General features: G+C 36.3%; 1 protein-coding gene and 1 pseudogene across 1 annotated transcript; one reads left to right on the top strand and one right to left on the bottom strand.

Annotated features, from left to right (window-relative positions):
- Window positions 1-7,365: 7,365 nt before the first annotated feature.
- LOC120010545 lies at window positions 7,366-16,297 on the bottom strand (annotated as a pseudogene).
- On the top strand, window positions 16,166-22,025 carry LOC120010406 (SUPPRESSOR OF GAMMA RESPONSE 1-like). The gene is made up of 6 exons (XM_038861196.1): window positions 16,166-16,303; window positions 18,425-18,557; window positions 18,903-19,089; window positions 19,654-20,138; window positions 21,064-21,381; window positions 21,475-22,025. The coding sequence occupies exons 1-6, from the start codon at window positions 16,296-16,298 to the stop codon at window positions 21,526-21,528; spliced, it is 1,185 nt and encodes a 394-aa protein (XP_038717124.1). The 5' UTR covers window positions 16,166-16,295; the 3' UTR covers window positions 21,529-22,025.
- The last annotated feature ends 5,032 nt before the right edge of the window (window positions 22,026-27,057 follow it).

The following is a 27,057-nucleotide window of genomic DNA, read 5'->3' as shown; positions in this document are numbered from 1 at the left end:
TGCCGCTAATAACAATATCAATAGATGTCGCAACCGGGGTCACGACGCGGACCGGCGATGAAATGATGAAAAATGATTTAGAGTCGCCACCAATTGATTTAAGTGCAATTGGACACTAAAAAAATGGTCTGCAAACCAGAAAATGGGTATGGGGGTCTATTGAGTGTGGGGAAGGTGTTAGGCACCCCACAACTCCCTAAAAGGTTACCTAGATTGATCTATGTGCTTTTTCTTGAAAAGTTGTTTGTCCTATATAAATGATATTTAGATTTGAAAAGATAACATAATTAAAGCCTAGGCAGGAGCTGAATGTCATCAAGTCCTCCTCCTAATTAACTTCAATTTAGTTACCATTATATTTTCGAGTACAAATGATACATTAATTTGAAGAGATAACATAATTAAAGTCTAGGCAGGAGCTGAATGTCATCAAGTCCTCCTCCTAATGAACTTTAATCTAGGTATCTAGTAAATTAATTTATCATTATGTTTAGAAGTACAAATGACACTTTAATTTGAAAAGATAACATAATTAAAGCCTAGGCAGGAGCTGAATGTCATCAAGTCCTCCTCCTAATGAACTTTAATTTAGGTATCTAATAAATTAAATTACCATTTACATTTTGTTTAAATAAGGATAACATAGTTAAAGTCTAGGCAGGAGCTCAATGTCATCAAGTCCTCCTCCTAATTGACTTTAATGTAGTATTCATTAATTTGTTTATGTGAAAATTTGGTAAAGACGCGGTTGTTGAATTGACGGATTTGCGGAAAATGATCTATGCATACAACTCTAATATACATTCTAAACATGTACCCTAAACTAATAACCCCTAACATGCATACTAATCAATTTAAATAAATGAAACTAAACTACACTACTCTTCACTACTTTCCATTATTTTCACTACCCTATTACATATTTGCCTTTACAAAGACATACAAATAAAGACAAGATAAAAATATTTACAAGATAAAAATATATAAAAAAAAAAAAATACAAATACAAATATGATCACAGCCCGGTCCATTACTCAAGCCCAGTCCCATCTCTCAATGGACTCTCCGGCCCCAAATGAAGTCAAGTCCAGCCCAAGTAAAGTCGAACCCGGTCCACATTCAAAGATCAAACAAGAAGGGGGGTTAAAATTGTGCTCAAATCTCAAATCAAATTAAGTCCACATACCCATATATATACAAGCACACACACATTATAGATACATATACACGTATACCATATATATATATGCACACACACAGGCACACATATATATACACACGCTATATATATATATATATACGTACACACCATATATATACCTATAAACATATGGATACCAACAAACCCATATATACATATATATATATATATACACACATATATGTGTCTAAAAGGAATGGAGAAACCACTGTATATCAAACATACCCGAACCAGATATATTAAAACATAGAGAATAAGCCAACATCAATTAATTTCAGACAGAGATTCATATATTGAAATCAAGCATATTTCATGGTGATAGAACCAAAGTGAAACTCAAAAATACAAGCAAAGAACCAAAGCAAGAATATTACAGAAGAACTTGAAATTACCTTCTCCTCTTCTTGTTGCTCCAGCTAGGAAGAGGAATCCAGAGAACCAAAGTGTATATGAGATATTACCTTCTTATAACAATAGAAAGTCCTCCTTTTCTTAGAATCAAAGTTCTCCTTGAATGACGAAAGGTTTTCTCCCCCACTCTCCCTTGATTTTGGCTCTAATTCTCCTTCTTTTTTTTTGGCCTCCTCTCTTCTTATTCTTTTTCTTTCCCCAATTTGTGCCCTCTTTTTCTTCCTTTCACACCCGATCCTACTGCCTCCTTTTTCTTCTTCCTTTCCCACCAAAACCTTTCTTTTTTCCTTCTTTCCACTACCTTTTTCTTTTACCCCTCACTTTCGGCTACATTACCCTCTTTTTGTTTTTTTTTGTTTTGTTTTTTTTTGTTTTTTTTGTTTTTATATTATATATTTTTGTATTTTTTGGCCGGACGAAAACCGGGTACTACAGCTGCCCCCCTTTGTATGTCTTTTATGAAATAAAAGACAAACAAAGGTGTAGTCAACCGAGTTTCGTACGGGAACTGAAATGCGCGGGATCACTGTGGCCATTCCTGGCTTGGCCAACTGTTTGTGCAAGAAAAATAAAAGGCACGGGATCACAAGGCCATTCCCGGCTTGGCCAAATGTTTATGCAGAAAATAAAGGGCACGGGATCGCAAGGCCATTCCCGGCTTGGCCAAATGTTTGTTGCAGAAAAATAAAGGGCACGGGATCACAAGGCCATTCCCGGCTTGGCCAAATGTTGGTGCAGAAAAATAAAGGGCACGGGATCACAAGGCCATTCCCGGCTTGGCCAAATGTTTGTTGCAGAAAAATAAAGGGCACGGGATCACAAGGCCTTTCCCGGCTTGGCCAAATGTTGGTTGCAGAAAAATAAAGGGCACGGGATCACAAGGCCATTCCCGGCTTGGCCAAATGTTTGTTGCAGAAAAATAAAGGGCACGGGATCACAAGGTCATTCCCGGCTTGGCCAAATGTTGGTTGCAGAAAAATAAAGGGCACGGGATCACAAGGCCATTCCCGGCTTGGCTGATGAAAAGAAATGCATGGGATCACTACAGCCATTCCCAGCTTGGCTGACAAGAAAAGAAAATGCATGGGATCACTACAGCCATTCCCAGCTTGGCTGATGAAAAGAAATGCATGGGATCACTGTGGCCATTCCCAGCTTGGCAAAAATGTTTGTATGAATTTATGCAAGAAAATATCCATGAGTGTATGAATGCATGAAGAAAATCGTATTTTCCTTTATTTTTCTCATTTTGAAAATTTGATTTTGGTTAATTATCGTAAGCACCATCGCCCCTATCATCCTGCAATCATCCATCATGAGAAGACTGCATCTTTTGCCTCCATCCCAACTTGAATCTGCCATGTTACAAATATTCTTGTATCTTTCATTTTCCTTTTGTCTTGTATGGTCTTTCCATCTGTTTACTGTTCACATCTGACTTCCACCCTTTCATCCTTTAACACCAAGCACAATCTCTCTGGCTCCAACATCTCTCTGGCCCCACCATGCCTTTTAACGCCAATCAATGCCTTTTAACGCCACAATTTCTTTAGCTCCACCATGCCTTTTAGTGCCAGTTAATTTCTTTTAGCTCCTTTACAGTCAAGAACACCAAAAAAATAAAGGGGCACGGGATCACAAGGCCATTCCCGGCTTGGCCAATGTTTGTGCAAGAAAATAAAAGGGGACGGGATCACAAGGCCATTCCCGGCTTGGCCAATGTTTGTGCAAGAAAATAAAGGGGCACGGGATCACAAGGCCATTCCCGGCTTGGCCAATGTTTGTGCAGAAAAATAAAGGGCACGGGATCACAAGGCCATTCCCGGCTTGGCCAAAGATTTGAATGAAATCCCACTTGGAGTTGGTTTTGTAAATTGAAAAAGATAATATGCACGGGATCATAGGGCCATCCCCGGCTTGGCCAATGTTTTTTTTGTTTGAGAAAAGAAAAAAAAAATGCTCGGGATCACTGTAGCCATTCCCGGCTTGGCTGAAATTTTTTGTTTGTTTGTTTTTTTTTTTTTTTTTGAGAAAAGGTATTCGGGAGTTTTTGCAATCTCACCTTGACAGAAAGATGTTTCAAGCAGATGATATGCTTTGATTTGAGGAGAATGACTACGTCCATGCTGTATCTTCTGCATAAACCTGCCATAATACAAAAAGGACAAACCATATGCAAAAATGATGCATGTAATGACCTACTTTGCTCAAATATGAATGTCTCATTAATGAGTGAATGCATGCTCTCTTAAGGCTGTGCCGTCCTCAGTCACGCGTACAGTTGCGAATTGCTAGAACAAATCTGCTTCTTTGTAGGGTTTGACTCTCTGACTCTGGATTTTCAATGCATCTTCTCTATGCTGATTAGCAAAGGCCTTCGCTCATTCCCAAACCCAACTCTTCAGCTATCTTTCTTCCTTTTCTTTGCTTATTTGCACGTGTGCCCACTTTTGAGTTCAATGCTGCCATTTCATCTGGGTTTATTTTTTCATTTCGTTGTGCGCGTCATATGATTATGATCTTCCCTTTCCTGCTAATGCTTACCTCGGCTTCAAGTCTTTTATTCAAATCCTTTCCAGCTTAGGATGTCAAAATCCAATCAAATTCCTATCAAGAGTAATGTCCTAATGCATATTCCACATTTCCTGTCAAAACTTTATCAGTGATAAATTCAATAGTATAGCCATGCATGTCAATTAATGAATGCAAATGATAAACTTTTTTGGAACATGGATTGAGAATGGAGTTGGGGTATGGAAAAAAAAAAGATGCCACAAGTGACAAAACTATAGAAATGAATTTCTCACGATATTTTATTGAAAATGATGGGTAACAATCGAAAAACCCTTAGACGGAGATATGTGCAAGAATGTAGAAAAGTCAAAAGGAAGAAAGGACAAACTAAGCTTCTCCAAGATGAGATATGTGATAAGTCAAAGATTCCACCAAAACTGCCCCAGTTTTGGTGTGCACCCAATTAACAATGATCAAATCTGACTCATATGAGGCTGTCTCTGAGTCCTCCATTTCTGCCAACAAATCTCATTTTGTTTAACGAACCAACAAATGATAGCATAAAGAGAATCCTGGAAACTGCCCCAGTTTTGGGTGCATGTCCAATTGACTGTCCTCCAACCCAACAACTACAATGTCGATTCTGTACTCCGCACCAATGTCAATGCAAGACAAGTTAACAACCAACAAAGTCATGTCTCAACCTCCTTTCTTCAAACAATCTGCAACCGGAGCTTGCAGCCATAATTAAAGTACCCGTGAGAGTTTTCACTCCACTAAAATTTCTTATTGTCCCTAATTTTTGCCTAGAGCGCCCCTTCAGGTTTTCACTCTAGCGGGATTTGTCTTATTTTGTCCCTAATTTTTGCCTAGAGCGCCCTTTCGGGTTTTCACTCTAGCGGGTTTTTTTTTTTTTAAGCATAATTCCGCCTGAGAACATCGACATTTACTGGGTGAGGCAAATCATCTCCATCCATCCTTGTCAAAATTACTGCTCCACCGGAGAATGCTTTCTTCACCACATATGGTCCCTCGTAGGTAGGAGTCCATTTTCCACGGTGATCTTTTTGAGGTGGCTGAATCATCTTTAGTATTAAATCCCCTTCTCTGAAACAACGAGGTAGCACCCTCTTGTGACATGCCCTTATCATTCGTCTTTGATAAAGTTATCCTCTATACAATGCCTTGATATTCTCTCCTCAAATAAATTCAGATGTTCGTACCGAGTTCGGACCCACTCATTTACTAGTGAATGTACGCACAAAAGTCCGATATCCATATAGAGCAAAGGAAGTCTTAGTATTCATGTAGCAGACCTATCAATCTTTTTCTATCTTCTCCTTCAAAAGCTGCACCAATCCTAACCTCCTTTTTCTGATCTTCAGTCCCAAGTTAACAATCCTCAATTATTTCTTTGTGTGGTTGAACTTGTCTCAACATTTTTAACTACATCTCAGATTTATCCTCAATGTTCAAGTCAAATTCGACATTGTTAATGGGTGCCCCAAAATCTGGTTCATTCGGTTCATCTTTTCATTATCATCAATTTCAATCCTGTCAAAATGGAATTTGCAAGATTTGGAATTTGCAAGTGATGGACAAATAAAGGCAAATAAATGTGGAATGATGAATGTAGCAAAGGCATCAAAAACACGGGAACTGGGCAAATAAATGTGGGAGTGATGAGTGCAACAAGGCATCAAAAACATGAGGATTGGAAATATTGAACATGCAAAAGCTGTGCTAGAGAAATTTATCAAAGTAAAGTAAAGACATGCTCATAATTAAAACCCAATCAATGGCCGTTAGCTGGATCCCAGATCGTAGTGCACATGGATATTACTCTTGAAGGTTGCTGACAGAATCTGACAATCCCAAATTGGTCCAGTTACTGAGCTTAAAGCCTGAAGGCCATGGCAAGGCTTAACAGCAAAGTTTTGATTATTCCCCATTATAGCAACATGGAATCCCTCAAACCACTCACATAACTCCCCAAAATTTCTAGTGTTTGGACTTCCTTATCATGTCCATGACTGCGACCAACATGTGCTCCAGCCTTTGCTGTCCATCTTCTAGTGTTTGTAGCCCCATCTCTAGCCGGGCTATCGCTGCCTGCATGTGATCTGATTGTGGAGATGTTGCAATTACTGATGATGAATCACCAGGTGGTGATGTTGAAGGACCTTCTTGGGTCTGCTTCTTTCCAGCAGAAGTTGTTTTCAAATGGTTGATGCTCTGACGCCATGTCCTTCTTTCTAGCATGGTGACCTGATATCCCAAAGATGCTTGAGGCCGAGGAGGTCGAATGCTTTTGAACAAAAGCAACCTTGTGATAAGCCGTGGGAAAAATAACTTCCCCGCCTTTGTTGGCTTCTTCTCAACAAACTCCTTGGCTTTGAAGATCGTGGCCAGATAGATCTTCCCAATATCAAACCACTACCCTTTATACATAGAGTATAAGACTGACAAGAATTTTCCTCGTCGTTCTTGCTCATGACCAATAGGGCACAGATTTTCCCTGACAGCATCATCCAGCAACCACATCTTCGAAGGCAAGTAAGCACGGCGTGTAGCGTTGCTGTGCCTATTCTTTTTTCCTCCACACATATCATTAACAATTTTCTGTTTTGACGCACAGATCGGTTGTCGAGATCCAGTGGGCTTATCATCTACTGGTGGATATCCCAAGCAGCAACACAGATCTGCTGTTGTGAATTGAACTTTTACACCAGCTAGAATGACCTGATAAACCAGTTGATTCCTAGTCCACTCACTTCGTGGTAGCTCGATTAGAGTGTGATAGAAGGAGCGAACGATCTGAGGACACACCAGTAAGTCATGTTCTGGATCTGGATCTACTAAAAACAGCAAGGAATGCTCTCTCAAGTAGCGCATCGCCCATTCGTTGATTGCTTCTCGCTGTACCGTTTCATCAATTCTACACTCCGGAATAATTTCAGCTTCGTTGAACAACGCAAGCCTGGACTGGGAATTTGGTAAGATGGTGCGTGGTCTTCTTGGCATAGTTTCTGATTTCTGTTAAAGAAAGAGAACACTTTTGCCAGAAATGATTAAAATGAATCAAGACCATAAAGAGACGTGCACTGTAGATATGAAGAAACCTGAGACGCCTGTCACATCATCCATCCCATTATTGTCACCTTTCACTGTTCATTTCCCCGCTCGAGGATGACTTTTTTTCTTCCTCTTTCGACTAGATGATAAAAAAAACAAAACTGTCACCCTCCCCGGGAAATTACTGATATTTGCATGGTGAGGCAGGATCTTTTAAGCCATCTGGTAAGAGATTCCAACAGTGTTAGAGAACACGGCTCCGATGGTGATGGTGGTAGTGGCGGAGAGCTAAGAGTGGAGGATGACGGTGACGGTGATGATGAACATAGATCACAAGTCCCCGGAAGCTTTCTTTTGTTTGTTGATGTATCTTTCTTGGTTTCCGTCTCTGGTCATGTAACCTTTCAAGCGCTTCACATCTGACAACTTCACTGGCTTTACAATAAAATCCTTTGCTCCTTCTCTAAGCATCTGTCGATTCAAGTCACTATGTTCTCAGATGACATGATTACCACTAGAATCTCTCTCCATGCAGACGATCCCTTGATTTTCTTCAGCAATTCGTATCTTGTCATTCTAGGCATACAGTAGTTGGTGATGATCAGATCCACCTTCCAACTATCAAACCCAACAGAGCAATTATTCTCCTCGTGTAATCCCAGAAACTGAAGTACTATTATTCCACTATCCACCGCAGTCACTTTACAGGAAGTAATCTTGAGCAATCTTTCAATGACCGTTCTATCAACAAGGTTGTCATCGATAGCCAAAACATGAACCTCCTCAGAATCAGACAAAGAATGATCCATTCCAACTCGATCAACAAGAAAATTAAGAGTCAATTTCCTCAAAAACTGCCCCAGTATTTTGCTGCTCATTTTTCATTGTTTTAGCAATTCACAACTGTAATCTTGTGTAATAAGGGTGGCGATGATATGAGTGAATTTTTTTGCTTTTTTTTTTCCCATTTTTTATGTTTCTTCTATCTGTTTCTCATGCATGACTATTAACTTATTAGTTTATCAAAATGCAAAGAATGTGTCTAGTGAATGTATGAGAGTATTAAAAGGCTAAGTATAAGATGTGTATGAACATGTATGGGTAATTGACACTCATGCAAGTATATATGGACATGTATGGATAATTAACAAATGTATAAGTATATATGAACATCTATGAACTAATGACAAGTGTGCACGTCTATGTGGATATGTATGGATATGAATATGTGTGGTTTACTAAATGTGTATATACAAGTGTAATCTAACTGATGCATCAAGTACAGATGAGTACATAAATAAGTGATAAATGTACATGATATATAAATGTACAGGAATATAACATAGTATAAGCATGTGAAATAAATAGTTAGGGATAGGAATGCCCCCTTTGTTCCTAAGATGGGTAATCCGTCTAAAAATGTCTGGAGGTTTAGAACCATGACTACGGTTTATCTATGGTGCATATGGGTGGTTCAGCTAACTAATCGTGAGGTCTCTGGATCAGGTGGCTTTTGCTCCATTGGATCACAAAAGCCCATCCCTTAATGTTATAAGAGGACGTCAATCCAGGAAGGTGTCTTCCTCCACCCATACAGGGAAGTGAATCCCATGAAAGTGGTAGGTCAACCTTCACTAATCACTAAGTAACCCGGGTATAGGGTTATGTGTGTGAACTGATAAGTGAATGTGTGTGCGGGGGCATACAAACCAATATCCCTAATATTTAAATCTCACAAGGCCCATATCTGATGAAGATATCTACAACATTGAACAAATTTGTCAAATTCCTCAAATATACAAACACAAATAAGAACTAACAAAAACTATATAAGAAAAGCACAAAAGTCAATCATACAGGCTCGACCCCTTTGGTATAAAAACCAATGTCCCCAGCAGAGTCGCCAGTTGTCGCAACCGGGGTCACGACGCGGACCGGCGATGAAATGATGAAAAATGATTTAGAGTCGCCACCAATTGATTTAAGTGCAATTGGACACTAAAAAAATGGTCTGCAAACCAGAAAATGGGTATGGGGGTCTATTGAGTGTGGGGAAGGTGTTAGGCACCCCACAACTCCCTAAAAGGTTACCTAGATTGATCTATGTGCTTTTTCTTGAAAAGTTGTTTGTCCTATATAAATGATATTTAGATTTGAAAAGATAACATAATTAAAGCCTAGGCAGGAGCTGAATGTCATCAAGTCCTCCTCCTAATTAACTTCAATTTAGTTACCATTATATTTTCGAGTACAAATGATACATTAATTTGAAGAGATAACATAATTAAAGTCTAGGCAGGAGCTGAATGTCATCAAGTCCTCCTCCTAATGAACTTTAATCTAGGTATCTAGTAAATTAATTTATCATTATGTTTAGAAGTACAAATGACACTTTAATTTGAAAAGATAACATAATTAAAGCCTAGGCAGGAGCTGAATGTCATCAAGTCCTCCTCCTAATGAACTTTAATTTAGGTATCTAATAAATTAAATTACCATTTACATTTTGTTTAAATAAGGATAACACAGTTAAAGTCTAGGCAGGAGCTGAATGTCATCAAGTCCTCCTCCTAATCGACTTTAATGTAGTATTCATTAATTTGTTTATGTGAAAATTTGGTAAAGACGCGGTTGTTGAATTGACGGATTTGCGGAAAATGATCTATGCATACAACTCTAATATACATTCTAAACATGTACCCTAAACTAATAACCCCTAACATGCATACTAATCAATTTAAATAAATGAAACTAAACTACACTACTCTTCACTACTTTCCATTATTTTCACTACCCTATTACATATTTGCCTTTACAAAGACATACAAATAAAGACAAGATAAAAATATTTACAAGATAAAAATATAAAAAAAAAAAATACAAATACAAATATGACCACAGCCCGGTCCATTACTCAAGCCCAGTCCCATCTCTCAATGGACTCTCCGGCCCCAAATGAAGTCAAGTCCAGCCCAAGTAAAGTCGAACCCGGTCCACATTCAAAGATCAAACAAGAAGGGGGGTTAAAATGGTGCTCAAATCTCAAATCAAATTAAGTCCACATACCCATATATATACAAGCACACACACATTATAGATACATATACACGTATACCATATATATATGCACACACACAGGCACACATATATATACACACGCTATATATATATATATACGTACACACCATATATATACCTATAAACATATGGATACCAACAAACCCATATATACATATATATATATATATACACACATATATGTGTCTAAAAGGAATGGAGAAACCACTGTATATCAAACATACCCGAACCAGATATATTAAAACATAGAGAATAAGCCAACATCAATTAATTTCAGACAGAGATTCATATATTGAAATCAAGCATATTTCATGGTGATAGAACCAAAGTGAAACTCAAAAATACAAGCAAAGAACCAAAGCAAGAATATTACAGAAGAACTTGAAATTACCTTCTCCTCTTCTTGTTGCTCCAGCTAGGAAGAGGAATCCAGAGAACCAAAGTGTATATGAGATATTACCTTCTTATAACAATAGAAAGTCCTCATTTTCTTAGAATCAAAGTTCTCCTTGAATGACGAAAGGTTTTCTCCCCCACTCTCCCTTGATTTTGGCTCTAATTCTCCTTCTTTTTTTTTGGCCTCCTCTCTTCTTATTCTTTTTCTTTCCCCAATTTGTGCCCTCTTTTTCTTCCTTTCACACCCGATCCTACTGCCTCCTTTTTCTTCTTCCTTTCCCACCAAAACCTTTCTTTTTTCCTTCTTTCCACTACCTTTTTCTTTTACCCCTCACTTTCGGCTACTTTACCCTCTTTTTGTTTTTTTTTGTTTTGTTTGTTTTTATATATATATTTTTTATATTATATATTTTTGTATTTTTTGGCCGGATGAAAACTGGGTACTACAATAGATATAAACTTCCAGGCTACAACAAGTTGAGAACCACTTTACTTCAAAAAGAAAGGGCAAATGTTGAGAGATTGTTGCTTTCAATTAAAAACACATGGAGTGAGAAAGGGTTACCTAATGGGTGGACTGATGCTCAAAGGAGGCCAATTATCAACTCTATGGCGGTGACAGAAAATGATCCAATGTTCTTAAATGGTGTAAATTGTGAAGCTGAATATAAGTACAAATATTTCATTGTGAAAGATGTCATTCAAGAGTTGAGGCCTTCAAAGGGGTGCAGATAATTACTGATAATGCTGATGTTTGTAAGTCTGTTGAACTTCTAATTGATGCCCAATATACACATATTTTTTGGACCCCTTGTTTTGTTCATACTTTGAGTCTTACATTGAAAAATATATGCTTTGCGAAGAACATTGAAGAAAATGCAGTTATGTATAATGAATGTCATTAGATTAAATACATGACCTCTTTCACGAAGCCTATATATGAAATGCTTAGAGTTGCTGACACAGATACCCCTTGTCTTGACTTAATCTATGATATGTGGGACTCAATAATTGAGAAAGTGAAGGTTACAATTTATAGGCATGAGAGGAAGAAAGAAGATGAGCAGTTTACATTTTATTTTGTGATGCACTTGATATTAGTGAGTTGTTGGGCCAATAGTACGACACATCTTCATTGCTTGGCACATTTTTTGAATCCATGATAACAAACCATTTTTTTTATATTTGAGTTTAGATTGAACATATTGTTTATACATATGTTTACAAGTATTTTTTTTTTGTTTCAAATTTTTTGGTACTACAATTTAGAGTGGCTTAATGAAGATCTTAAACGTTTTCCTCCCCACAAGGTTTGGAGATAGTGGTAGAAAGAAACAAGTGCCTAAAAAAGATATTACTCAAATTTGAAAGATAGGAGAATGGTTATTGTTGAATATGCCAGATTTTCTAGTGTTATGGATGCTTTTCAAGATCATGATACTATAAGTAATAGAGCGAAGATGGATGCTAATTAACCAGATCATATCGTTATCACAAATCTAGTGTAATCTCAAGATTTTAATTTCCAATTTTATCGACTTTAACGATTTCACCGATTTTGATGATTTTAGTTAAGTGGGCTTACTTATCACTGTAACAGCAATGTAAATGGACAAATAAACAATGGGTTAATTTAACAAATGAGCGTTTAGACTTATAGACTATAGTTATGGCCTTATAGGCTTATGGAATGGCTATGGGAAAATTGAATAAAACCCATCAATTATACAATTACAATTTACAATTTTCTCTTGTTCACTCTCTGTTGTACACTCTCCAGTCATTTTTTGTTCCTGAGTGACCTAGCATAGGACAAATCGTGATAACCATCACGTCCTCTTTGTTCTCCAGTTAACTTGCGAATCGCGATAGTTCAAGGCAATTCCCATCGTTTTTCCTAACTGACCGATTAATAACTTCAACTTATTCTTCTGTGATTCACTAATTTGGACTAGAAACACTTGATTTTTTGCAACATCATGTGAGTGTCTCTCTTAGTCTCTTTATTGATTTTTGCTACTATTTTGATTGTAATGGAAACGACTTAATAGAAGTCCAAATTGCCTCTTAATTGTCTTTGTGTCTCATGCACACGGAGATATGCACTCTTTCTCTGCTAGGCTTTGAACATTTAGGTAAAAGTTATTGCAGCCACCATGGAAGGTATTTCACATGGTTGTGATGTAGTGTGAGTTCTCTTGTCTGATTTTTGGATTGATAAATGTGAAGTATATGATGAGAATACATTTTTTCAATGAATATTAGAGTTCAAATGCTTATATAAAACTATAAACATTATTATTGTTTTATTTTATATTTATTTTTTAAAACTTTATAAAAATTTGTAAGATCATGATTTTGACAACCTTGCTCTTAAGTATCTTAGTACTCTGTGAATTGTATGCATATGAACATCTGTAGAATTTTTCATAAATTGGCATAAATTGTTCATCGTAAAAGTGATGTTTGGTCTTGTAAAGTCAAGTACATCAACCTACCTATTAAACGTCTATATTGTAATGGATCATCTAGAATTTTTTCTGTATGAGCTAAAAGCTTAATATACAAATCTGTAGATGAAGTATTAGACTTAGCATTGAAGAAATTAGTGTCCTGTAATAAATCAGTGACATATTTTCTTTGTCCTATAATTAAACCATTTTGAGTTTTATTGATTTTAAGACTTAGAAAATATTTGAGAATTCCTAAATCTTTAATTTTGAAATATTTCTAACTGTGATAATTTTTATCACTGGTGCAAATGTCTCTTTATAATAAAAAAATCCTTCAGTTTGGCTAAAACATTGGGCAACTACTCTAACCTTATATCTTTCTATAAAACCATCGGAATTATACTTAAATTTGTACACTCATTTATACCCTATAGCTCTTCTACCGTCTAGTAAGTTAACAAGATCTCATGTATTTTTTTAAAGTTGTATTTATTCATTTTTTAAATGGAAATTCATTTTCAAGAACTGTTATATCTCTTGAAATGAATATCTCATTAGTGTTTAACAATATCTCATTAGTGTTATATCCCTTGTAATTCCTGCTTGAGTATTCTCCTCGAGAACTCTGTATTGCCACCAAAATCACCCAATACAACTTCTGTGATGCCAGTAAGAGATGATTCAGCGGAAACCACAAACACAGAGATGGAACATGCAAAGATGTTAGAAAGTCCCACATCAGAAAAGATGTGGGACAATTGTTTCTTTATAACACGAACCCACTCCTAACATATCAACTAAGCCTTTTCCTTAGCCATCTTCAAAGTCGTGCGGACCCGATATATTTACGGGAACTGAACAACCCAAAGTGAACAATATAATTGTTATGAATGAGAATGTGGATTTTCAACAAAAGAGATCTCTTCTTTTGCTTTAAACAATGTTACTAATTTTTCTGAATATACAATTGTATATATATATAGTTCAGGCATAGGAAGCTTACTTAGTATCAAATTGCGCTATCAACTTTTGTTACTGCTTACAATTACATTAATGAAGATAGCTAACTGAAATGTTCCTCAAGTGATATGGAGTTTGGGTTGCCATAGTACAAAATTGTAGCTGAATGAGGACCATCCAAAGGCTTTTCTTAATTCGTCCATGAAGTTTGGTTTCAGTTGCTTCAAGACATGTTCGGACTGAGGAAAGAATACATGTGATTCATGCCAAAATATTTATTTGGAGAGAATGAGATAATCCAAGTACATTTACAAGTACTGTCTTTAATTTTCTCATCTAAACAAAAAAAAAAACAAAACCCTAAATTAAGGTATCTCTTATAATTAAAGTCTTAACACTGAAAATGCAAAAAAAAATAAAGGCCCATGGCCCATTCCAAAATGAATTGAAAGCCACCGGATGTAATGGGCCTCCCTAAAAGCCAGTATATTTTGAAAATTTAGGCCCAAATGAATTGAATGCCACTAGATGTAATGGGCCATTCCCTAAAAGCCAATATATTTTAAAATTTTTAGGCCCACTAGGCGACACAGAAAAAAGGAACAAGAATTACACGCCGTTGCCGTTGCCGAGGATCGCACCCACGTGATAGGCGGGAATACTCACCACTATACTACAACTTGATGACATTTTTTTCTGTTTATATATATCTACAGTAATATTACACTGGGCCCGTTTGGATCAGCCTTTTTTGGAGCATTTATACTACTTGCTAGTATAAATGCTTCATGTCAACCAAACAACAATTTACGACACATATTTCGAGACAATTTTTTACAGCATTTATACTACTTTGTGAAATGCTCCATCAAAGAACAATTTTACAATTTTTACCCAGCTTTTTCCAATCTTGCCCCCAGTATATTGTTGATTTACCAAATATACCCCTGGATGACCTAATAAAATTTAAATAACTTACCAAATAATGTATACCCTTTCCAAATAATGTATTAATTAAATTTAATTAACTTGGTAATTTATTAATTATTTTATAATTTATTATTTTCTTCAATTAATTTAAATACATTTATTGATTTTATAAAATTTATGTCTGTATACAGGTATACAATTAAAATGTCTAATATCACTGCACGTAATTTATCCAATATGCTACACAATACAAATGTTAATAGTAAAAGTTCAACCAAACACCTACCCAGCATTCAAGCAGCATATCTGCTATTAAAATTGTCTAACGTTTCTGCTACCACCATTTCTGCTAGAATATCTACTATTTTGCAAATGTTTTACCAAACTAACCCACTATGTGGCTCAGTCAGCATTTTGTGAACAGTACTTAGTCAATCTACTAAAAGATCCTTGGCCGTATGTAATGATGACCAATCTCTTCTCGCGCACCGCGTATGTAACACTACTAATTTTTTTATTTTTTAATATCTAGTAAAGTACTAATAAAAAGACAATAAAAAAAAAACAACAGTAATACTGGTGTGTGTATCAGCAATTGCAACAGATCTTCTCTTCTCTTATTGAATTATTTCAGCAAAAAAAAAAAATCAATAAAAAAATCACAAGCTTCATTGTGCTCACAAGGGCAAAAGGGGGTTTTCACTTTTTTTTCTCTCCAAATTGAAGCTTGGAGAGCAAGAAAACTAAGGTCATTGTATTGTCCCTACCAATAAACGGCTAATTCTTCCCAATATGTATTAGAATAATGCTTGAGATCTTCAAAAAATAATCCCTAAAAAACTCTCATTTAATCTGAAGTGTTAGAGCCACCCTATCCTATATGTGTGTTTTTAATCAATGATTATTTTAATGTCACATAGATTTGAGAGGTTTTTGGGATGAAATTTTGAGGGTTTCTAACATTATCCTATATATTAATATTGTACTCGTTTGCACTTATACCAATGGCAGCTTTTCCCCGACAAAGACCCAGGCTTGTGTCCGAACCTGCTAGGTTCGGTCAATGCTGGGCCACCTCAACAGCCTCGCTTTTGTAGACGCTTGACCCGAAGCTCAGGTTCAGGTTCAGTGTTCGAGCCAAAGCAATGTTTTCCCGCTCACACAGAGACTACACATCCATTCGAGTTACTTAACCCACTTGAGAAAGGGGTTTCCATAAGACCCTCCTCCCTCTTCGTCTTCTTTCTTCGGCCTCTGGCGCGTCTTTCTTCAAAGACATGACTCGGTAAGCCCCTAAATTTTAAGATTGATTAAGCGATCAAATAAACACAAATTCGACTGTTTCTGCCGTTTGGGTTTTTTTTTTTTTTGTAAATTTTAAATTTTCATATTTGTATATGTATTCTTTTGATTTCCATCAGTACGATTAAACCCATTTTTGCTCTTTCTTCTTCTTATTCTTCGACGTAAATTTCTTAGTTTGATGTTGGAAATTCGGATGCTCTATTTCTTCGTTGCAATTCCATTTTTTTCCTGCATTTTTGGAAAAAAAAAGTTAATTTTTTTCGCCTCCTATGGAAGTTCTGAAACCCATGTTAAAATTTTAATTTTTTGGAGTTACCCATATAAGGAAACCATGGCTATAAGATGTACAGCTCATTCCGGGCTTTGGGTTTGTACTTGATGAGGTATTTTTGTATATATGTTTATCTGATGAGTCAATAAGGATCTGGGCTTATGTCGGGGACTCCTCTGTCAAAATATTTCCTTTTCATGAGTGTGAAATTGACAATGTGGGGTTTTTTTGGATGAGAACCCGTTATTTCTCCATTAGTGGATTACACTGAGAGGATTGAACTAATACTAATTTTATCAGTCCTTTGAGCAATCACAAGAAGTAAGTGCAATGGGGGAATTAACATAATGACTGTTTGAACTATGGAGAAGAAGCAAATATTGTTTTTTGGCCAACCAGTACTGTAGTGGGAGTTGGTGTCGTCCTTATATTAGGGTGAATGTGGTTAATGCGAGTAAGCATAGCTGAAATTTTAATGCAGCAGATAATGGATTTTTGCTATGAAAAAAAAGTTGAAATTTAATTTTCTTCTCTTGAAACTAAATTGGATTTTCTTAGTGGTTTAATATCCATACTTAGAAAACATTTGACGTTATATTATGTTTTTATTTATATCAATGTTATTGACGCATGTAGTGTGAGTTTACATTGCAGTATGATTCCTCTTTTCTTTTCCCTTTTTTTTAGAAGAAGAATGATTGGATGGGAATCCAATAAATGTTTTGATTAAGTTGCATGATGGGGCTGTTAATGGCCTTTCCTTGTAATGAGAGCAATGTTCAGTTATTGTTTGCTTGCACTATTGGTGATGCCTTAATTTCATAATATCAATTATCATCTCATAGTGTACAATGGATTTTCATATCTGGACATAATTTCTGAATTCTGATACAATGAATGTCGGCCAGTTTAAAAAAAAGAACATATTAATCTTTAAAAAATATCCTAATAATCTAGTATGTTTGGGCTTTGCTATGTCGGGACACTTCTAGAATTGTCTGGTCATTTTTGAAGTAATTATTTGAATAAGAACATCTGCTACATTTACCAGACTAAAGCTCACAATATTGGTTGATGCCTTTGCAATCACATACCTCTCTCAAATTTATCGCATGTTGGTAGCTTTTTGTTGAAATTAGTTTGCATCGCTCTTGTCAACAAGAATTATTTTCGCATCTTTATCAAATGATATGCTGGTTGCATAGACCATTACTTATTCATGTCGGTTCGTCATCCATTCTTTGAACACTGCCATTGCTAAATCTGAAGATAGATTATTGCCTATTGGTGCTTCACCTGTTTTTTTTCTTTATGTATAAGAGTTCGTCATCTATTCTGATACAATGAATGTCGGCCAGTTTAAAAAAAAGAACATATTAATCTTTAAAAAATATCCTAATAATCTAGTATGTTTGGGCTTTGCTATGTCGGGACACTTCTAGAATTGTCTGGTCATTTTTGAAGTAATTATTTGAATAAGAACATCTGCTACATTTACCAGACTAAAGCTCACAATATTGGTTGATGCCTTTGCAATCACATACCTCTCTCAAATTTATCGCATGTTGGTAGCTTTTTGTTGAAATTAGTTTGCATCGCTCTTGTCAACAAGAATTATTTTCGCATCTTTATCAAATGATATGCTGGTTGCATAGACCATTACTTATTCATGTCGGTTCGTCATCCATTCTTTGAACACTGCCATTGCTAAATCTGAAGATAGATTATTGCCTATTGGTGCTTCACCTGTTTTTTTTCTTTATGTATAAGAGTTCTAAATCTGAAGATAGATTATTGCCATTGCTAAATCTGAAGATACCATTTTTGCAGGACTTGGCTTATTGATGACAGAACAATTGCAAAGAAAGTTAAAAATACTGCTCCGCTCTCAGCTCATGAAATCCATGCCTGTGGGGCAACTCGTGAATGTCCAAATTGCCGGTATCATATAGATAATAGTGACGTAAGCAGCACTTTTAATGTTTGTGTGGGCATTTCTCTTTCTTTTACATTTTTGAAGCGGTTTTCTTATTTTTTATAATTACTTTGGTAGTTGTATTTATCTTTGAAAGACACTGGAATGTTATCATCAAGGCAGAGATCAAAGTCACTGCAAATTTGTTTATGTTTATATGTCTTTTCTACATATTATAAATTATCCCAACGGATGTCCCAGTACATTCAGCGCAGCCATTACTGAATTCTGCAATTTTGTCCTTATATTTTAGCGTGGCCTTGTTTCTTTGATATGAGCGGTCCTTTGTATTTTCCGTGCTTCTAAGTGATTTTGTTGTGGGCTTCTCTGCAGGTTTTTCACGAATGGCCAGGCCTGCCTGCTGGTGTAAAGTTTAATCCTTCTGATATAGAGCTCTTGGAACATTTAGCAGCAAAATGTGGTGTGGGAATCATAAAACCACACAATCTTATTGATGAGTTTATCCTGACACTTGAGGGGGACAAAGGAATTTGTTACACTCATCCAAAAAACCTTCCTGGTGAGCAACTTTAAAACCCATTTTCATTTGGTTTCCATGAACCCATACTGTAAACCAAGATAAACATCTTCCAGAGTTTGACTGCGGTTTTTCCATACGCCACTCAATAAGATGACTATCTAAAGTGGAATGGGTGGGGTTTTTCTGGTCTCTTTGGGATTGCTTAGTTATTCAATACAAGTTAAGGCTACTTAGTTGTCCTCCTTTATCTGTCTTGAGCAAAAAGAAAAACTTTGATTTTGCACAAGGCTTCTAAGTTAATTATATAATGTTTAGTTGCCTTCAGTTCGGAACCATAGGCATGATTACAATGTTTGTTCTGGTGAGTTGGACATCAGGAACTTCTTTCGGCTTGTATTAGAACTCATCTATCTTTCTTCAACTCCTAAACATCCTGAGGTATAGAAAACTAATAGATTGATTCGATAAAACTTTTTTAATTTACAATTGAAATAAACTATTTTGCTGCTCATTTTGCCCAAATATAGAAAACTAATAGATTGATTTGATAAAACTTTTTTAATTTACAACTGAAATAAACTATTTTGCCCAAATTTACTTCAGGTGCTAAGAAAGATGGAACCAGTGTTTATTTTTTTCACAGAACATTTAATGCTTACACTACTGGTCAACGGAAGCGCCGCAGAGTCCAAAGTGAATGTAGTTCGAATGAAGAGCATGTTCGTTGGCACAAGACTGGAAAAACCAAACCGGTCATGGAAAATGGAGTTCAAAAGGGATGGAAAAAAATCATGGTTCTCCATAAAGGTGCGAAGATGTCCAAGCCAGATAAGTCCAACTGGGTGGTGCATCAGTACCATTTGGGTCCTGAAGGGGATGAAAGAGAGGGTGAATATGTGGTTTCTAAAATTTTCCATCAACAGCCAAAGCTGAGTGATAACAATGATGGCAGCCCAGTTATTGAAATTCATGATAGTTTGGCAGTGCAAACAATTCCAGGGACTCCCAACCCAAATCCTCCCAATCCACCACGACCTGGGATTCATGAAAATATAGTTGATGATAACACACCCCTATCCGCTTTCCAGGTATGTAGTCATTTATATTGTATGTTAGTACATCATGAAATGGATGTCGAAAAAGAATATAAAGTAGCTTCCAATTGATTTCTTTTATAGATTCATGTACCCAACCCAACCCTAACCCTTTTGGTAGAAAGGCCTAGACAATGTTATTAGTATGCCATCCGTGTCAAGAAGTAGCTATTTGTAGGATATGCTAGTAAGTGATTAATGTCTCCATTATTTAATGTAACCTGCTATATGGTGGAAATAATGTCTTAAATAATTTCTTTAGCACTGCCAACCTTGGAGCAGTGATAGAGTTGCTTCACTGACACTAGCATCTGGTAAACTAGGAAACCAGCCTATCCGCTATGCGGAGAGAAGGATGTACATCTGTCTTTTCTGGATCCCTCCATCACCGTGGGAGCATGTCACACTGGGGTTGTTAGCCTTCTGCGTTTATTGCCACTGGAATGTATGGTAGATAGTTGGATGTAAATAATTACCACACATTAGGTCGTTGTGCTGGAATGAATTAGCACTAATATATTCTTACATAAAGACCGTCCTGGTTCAATAACAACGTAGCATCGCGACTACTATGAGGAGTAGGTAATTTCTCTATCATCAAAATACATGGCATTCCAATGAATGGAATTACTCAGAAATAACTCTGTGAATGTGTAATCTGCAAATTAGTAGTGACTTGGCAGATTAGTCCACTATTAGAGTGATTTCCAACCGCATCATAAATTAACCATTTTTAGTTATATGAGGCCTAAGGGCTTATAACATAAACAAACTTAAAAGACTGGTGGTCTTGTCGATGATAATATAAAAGAAAAAATGTTATTTCACTTGATATGGAAACAGAAGTGGCTTTTGGAAATTTTTTCTAATGATGGTTTGTTGTATTTGATCCTTGATGTAGTTTCTTTCTATGAGTTAGGAAGGAGATTCTTCAATAGGAGCTTCTCATGTCCCTCCACCTTTAGCTGGGCTTGAGAATGACATGGATTATCCACCATGCTTGGCAGGCGAATCTCAGGCTGTACAAACAGATTATTTGAATGGCATTGAGGATTCTTGGTTATGCAAGGAGATTTTGGACTCTACTTCTCATTTAAATAATCCTGGGCTGAACCATGTCTCATACTCAGGCTTCAGTTGTAATTCTAATGCGGAGACAGGAATTAACAATACATCAGCTGGATTTTTTGATCTCGAGAATCTTGAACTTGATACTCCACCAGATTTCCAGCTTTCTGTAAGCTTCATTTCTTACCCGATTTCCTGTTCTCTTTGTAAGCCTAGTAATGTAAGTCTGCGTGATCTAAATTTCTTCCTTTATGTTCTCCAGGACCTGAATTTCGATTCCCAGGACAGTGTTTTTGGTTGGCTCGACCATTTATGAAGAAATATGTGCCAAAGCAAAAGCTTCCCAAGGATGAAAATAAAATCCCTGTCTTGTGCAGTCTAGATCCTAGCTGAAGCTGCCACATTTTCTGTTATTTCTCCTAGTCGGCGAAATTCAGCTGGTTGCTCTAGGATCAAAGGAAGTTCACTTTTTTGCAGATCGTCAAGTCTCTTTTTGTGTGATCAGGTAGAAATGTCTGGCGGCTTTTGTGATCCAACCCACATATTCCAAATTGGCAAATGTTGTATCATATGATGCTGGTGGTGGCACGTATGCGACTTTAATCGACAGATTTATTTGTTGGTTCCATGATGGGTTCAAGCCTCTCATTTTGACATAACAACTTTCTGGAATCAGTAAATAAATCTGTGGCAATATATGTATTGTATATGTGAATCCTAATGTTTGCTCTTGTATTCATAAGGAACTGTATGAAATTACATGATAGCTAGTTTTCTCCATTTTGGCCTATACGTGATACCATTTATAGTTTTATCTGGAGTAAATATTCTCCTGCACAGTTTCTTCTTGGAGAATTTGTCAATGTAGTGCGTTAGGATTGCGAGGAGGTTTATTATCATGAGGATCATGAGTGGGGAAGAGACACAGAAGATGAGGTTACTGGCAGAGATATTTACTGTTAAAATTAAAAGGGAGAAACTTTCAAATGGCCCATGTACTTTAATGAAAGGGTCATTTTGACCCTTAAATTTTATTTAGGATCAATTTAGCCCTTCAACTTTCAATAATGTAGTCCATTAGCCCATTTTCTATTAATTTTTGCTGATGTGGCAAATGTTTTCCATTACTTATATGACACGTGGATTTCAGACTTGTTGCCACATCTGTTAAATAGACAGAAATTGTAATGGAATATAATTTTGAAAGTTCAATAACTAAATTGATCCTAAATAAAGTTCAGGAGCTAAATTGATTCATTCACGAAAGTTTATGGGCTATGTCATTACTTATCCCAAATTAAAATAAAGTCTTTTGTTTCTTTTTTTATGGGGTACGCCATTACTTATCCCAAATTAATATTTACCGCCGCATTTGTCACTTTTACTATAAGTAACTAAATATTTCATTTGCATCACAATTCATCAAAAATGCTATTACAAGTTCTCTTAAAAACTCAACTTTATCCATTTGAATATCTACGCATATATATCGAAGAGAAAACATTGGTTGACTCCCCGCGGAGCTCACCATATCATGAGAATTTATATTGGTTTTCCACACACAAGAAGTTATCTTGATCTTATATGGACGAGAAGTTACACCTTTCATAAAATATAATTGTTGAAATCTACTACCTATAAAACTAAACAACTTTTGAAGGTATGTATCATAGGTTAAATTAACGGAGTGTCCATATCATAGGTTTTTCAATCTTTGCATGACCAATTTGCAAGTTCAAATATTTCAGTGAGTGAATTGAAAATGGATCCTTCCGGGAGTAATCTTTAATTTTTGCCTTTAATATCTAGACCACTAAGTAATCAACTTGTAATTTAAAAGGTGATACGGTGCGGAAGTACGGATCGAACGGTTAGTACACAATTAAGTCAATATAATTTGAAATTCATCAAAGAAGCTTGTAATTCACCAAGAAAACAGAGAGAAAACTAAAAAAAAGTACTTATTTTATTTTAAAGATTACTTAGCATGACGGCTTACAATCCTATTCAAATAAAGAAAATAAAGAAACCCTAATGAAATTAACAATGCTAGTTTGACCAGAATTCCTATAGACAATTAAAGTTTCTAATAATTCTACAAGAATTACACTTCTAATAGGAAAAAGAAAATAATAAACTAACTCCAAATTACTATATGAAACTACTAAATCTTCTCCTACATCAAAATGTTTGAAGAGATCGAGTCTGTGCTCGTTGGAAGTTGTGATTCAATTCTTACCTTTGAGCCCGTACTTGAAGTTTCCATGTACATGCGTAATTTATAAAATATTACACGAACTCATAAGTTTATCCAGTACAGAAGTGGGTACAAGTTTTCGTGTAAAAAAATATAGGGTCCGTTTGGTGCACCATTTATTGTTCACTAGCCATATATTGTGGAGACCCACCAAACAACAATATTAAGGTTCAAAATCCTAGATATTTGTTTGACAATTATATTGTCATTTTGAAATTGTTCACATTTCAACAATTTCAAGACCATTTTACATGCTAGTTACTCATTTGCCCTTTAATTTGAATGAAATATCACTTATACCAATAAACGGGACCACATTACATGACAAGATAGTTCTTTTTTATATTAAAAAAATGTTATAAAAATACTGTTACAATGTTTGGACATTTTCAAAACTTTTTCAGTTTTTAATTCTTTTATTAGTTAAAAGTTTTTTATTAATATAAACATTATAAAACTTATAAAATATAATTTTTATAATACTGTAATTTATTTAATATTTTTATTATTTATTAGAAATTGTTTACAATCTATTTTGTTATTTATTTTAATTTGTTACAACCTAAATGTATAATACCCCTACGCATAATTTATACAACAATTATATCACCATATATGCTAACAGTAAAAGTAGCATCAAACAGCTACCAGTATTTCAATCACCATATATACTACCATTTATTACCACCATTTATTATCTATAATATACGCACAATATATGCTACTGTCAAAATTGTCTACCAAACAGACACATTACCTGGTACAGATATGGGCCGAGTGAACAATAGAGGGGGGTGGTTTGAAGAGCCCATGGAATTCAAAGAGTATAAAGATCTTCTCACTATTTTGGAAACAACTAACAAAGTCAACACATTGAATGATAAAATCTCAGCTGATGTGGTTCCATCCCATTGATCCAGTCATCATGATCTTGTGATTTTTTATCAAAAACTGTGAAAACTGGATAAGGTGTGCAGACAGTCGAGGTGGTGTCTGGACACCTATGCAGGAAATCAAGTCAGAGGCGGCGGAAATACTAAGTGTCCGGAAAGCTCAGGGAGGTGTCTGGACGGGGTGTTGGGGCTGCACTATTTTAATATAAATAGGGGATTTGTTTCTAGGTTTTTAACCCTAATTCCAGTTATAAGTTTCTCTGGGTTTTGAGAGGCGCCTAGGAGTGAAAGAGTGAGCAAGGTTGGGGGAAACTTCGTGGTTTATCTCTTAGGTTTAATTGGGTTCAAGGTGAGAGAAATTGAGTGCGTGGTTGTACAAATTTTCTACATAGTGAATTTTCTCTTGGTTGTCTTTTGACAACGATCGTGGTTTTTCCTGCGGACTTGGAGGTTTTCCACCTAAATCTTGTGTGTTGATTGTTGCTTTTCTCAGTTTCAATTTCTCTATTATCGTGTTGATTTATCTGTCTAGGAGGAGAGTGGGTCTAATTTCCCAGCAATTGGTATCGAATATCTAGGATTCAGTTTCTTGGGTGGTCAAAGATTCTTTAGAGTAGATATGTCAGGGGTAAAAGTCAACATTGAGAAGTTTGATGGGAGAATGAATTTTGGTTTATGGCAAGTACAAGTCAAGAATGTGCTGATTCAATCCGGGTTACACTAGGCGTTGAAAGGGAAACCTGATTCAATAGATAATAAGGGACAGGTTAGTAAGAGTGATGAAGCTTGGGAGGAACTTGATCTAAAGGCGGCTTGTGCAATTCGGTTATGTTTGGCCAAGAATGTTCTAGCAAACGTGCATGGAATATTGATGGCTAAGGCACTTTGGGAAAAGCTTGAAGAATTGCATTAGTCGAAGGGTGTTTCAAGTCAAGTGTATCTAAAAGAGTAGTTTCACACACTGTAGATGGATGAAGGCACAACAATTTCAGATCACTTAAGTGTTCTCAACAGGATCATCTCGGAGTTGGAATCTGTTGGAGTGAAGATGTATGATGAGGATATAGCCTTACGACTGATATGGTCTCTTCCATCTTCCTATGAGCACATGAAGCCGATTTTGATTCATGGGAAGGAAAATGTTGTTTTTTCTGAAGTTATCAAAAAACTTTTCTCGGAGGAGCAAAGATTGAGTTGTGGGAATAAGGATTCACAGGAAAACTCAGCATTGGTAGTGGAAAACAGGAAAAATAAAAGGGGTTCCATGAAGCAAAAGTTGAAGTGCTGGAGGTGTGGTAAAAGGGGGCACCTCAAAAGGAATTGTCAAAAACGTGGAGCTGCTACGACAAACAACTTGGGTGAAGTTAACGGTGCATTTTCAGAAGAAGACGTGGATGATGCTCCTTTCTAAAGGGCAAGGACATCCTCATGGCATGGCGATAGTGCCATGAAAGAGGATGTGTTAATTGATAACGGGTCCATGGGTTTGCACACGGGCATTGGCTTGAAGGTTATGCAGGGTGTGTGGTGGAAAGGATGTCAGAAGACTAAGGAACTCCCAGGAAAAGTCAAGATGAGGGTCGTACCATTAATTCAGTATGTTTATTTCGACATGTGCCGAAGGAAAATCTTAGAGTGGTAAAGTTCTGAGTGGGTATATTCTTTATGGTGGAGTATGATTGTCAGTCAAGGCAATGTATAGCGAAAGCTATGGAGGGAAATTCTCGGTGTAGAGAGTTGTGACTATCGGTGAAGACGGTGGTATAGCGAAAGCTATGGATTTTTTTTGAGCAAGGTGGAAATTTGTGATTTTTGATCAAAAACGGTGAAAACTGGATAAAGTGTCCAGACAGTCGAGGTGGTGTCTGGACACCTATGCTGGAAATCAAGTTAGAGGTAGCGAAAAGACTAAGTGTTCGGACAACTCAGGGAGGTGTCCGGACGGGGTGTTGGGGCTACACTATTTCAGTATAAATAGGGACTTGTTTCTAGGTTTTTTTGTTGGGGCTACACTATTTTAGTATAAATAGGGGACTTGTTTCTAGGTTTTTAACCCTAATTACAATTGTAAGTTTCTCTGGGTTTTGAGAGGCGGCTAGGAGTGAAACATCGAGTGGGCAAGGTTAGGGGAAACTTTGTGGTTTATCTCTAAGGTTTAATTGGGTTCAAGGTGAGAGAAAATTGAGTGTGTGGTTGTACAACTTTTCTACATAGTGAATTTTCTCTTGGTTGTCTTTTGACAATGGCTGTGGTTTTTCCTCCGAGCTTGGAGGTTTTCCACGTAAATCTTGTGTGTTGATTGTTGCTTTTCTCAGTTTCAATTTCTCTATTATCGTGTTGATTTATCTGTCAAGGAGGAGAGTGGGTCTAATTTCCCAACATATTAGCTGCTTGATTAATGGAGGAATATTAGCATAAAATTTCCAACTACGTTACAGGCAAGAATCAAGCAACAATAGTAGGAGAATAATCCGTATTTAAGCTAGTCTTTTCTTCTTGTTTTAGCACCTTACTTGGATTTGATTAATTATCTTGTATTTGGGAGAGATTCCTTGGAGTGATTCCATTGTCTAGAGAGTGATTCTCATATATTTTTTTCCTAATATCATATTTCCTTTCGTTCCATCTCTTGTTATCTACCCTATTCACATCAATTTGGTATCAGAGGAAAGATCGATTCGTAAGAAAAATGCCT

This window comes from Tripterygium wilfordii, chromosome 12 (genome assembly GCF_013401445.1).
Source record: "Tripterygium wilfordii isolate XIE 37 chromosome 12, ASM1340144v1, whole genome shotgun sequence".
In the NCBI taxonomy this organism is placed as follows: domain Eukaryota; kingdom Viridiplantae; phylum Streptophyta; class Magnoliopsida; order Celastrales; family Celastraceae; genus Tripterygium; species Tripterygium wilfordii.
This window is presented reverse-complemented; position numbering and strand designations above follow the sequence as displayed.

What these genes read in the sequence shown, in the direction of transcription:
- LOC120010406 (XM_038861196.1), top strand. An exon ending in TCATCCAAAAAACCTTCCTG is followed by an intron (nt 19,090 to 19,653) that starts GTGAGCAACTTT and finishes AATTTACTTCAG; the next exon opens with GTGCTAAGAAAGATGGAACC. An exon ending in CACCCCTATCCGCTTTCCAG is followed by an intron (nt 20,139 to 21,063) that starts GTATGTAGTCAT and finishes TCTATGAGTTAG; the next exon opens with GAAGGAGATTCTTCAATAGG.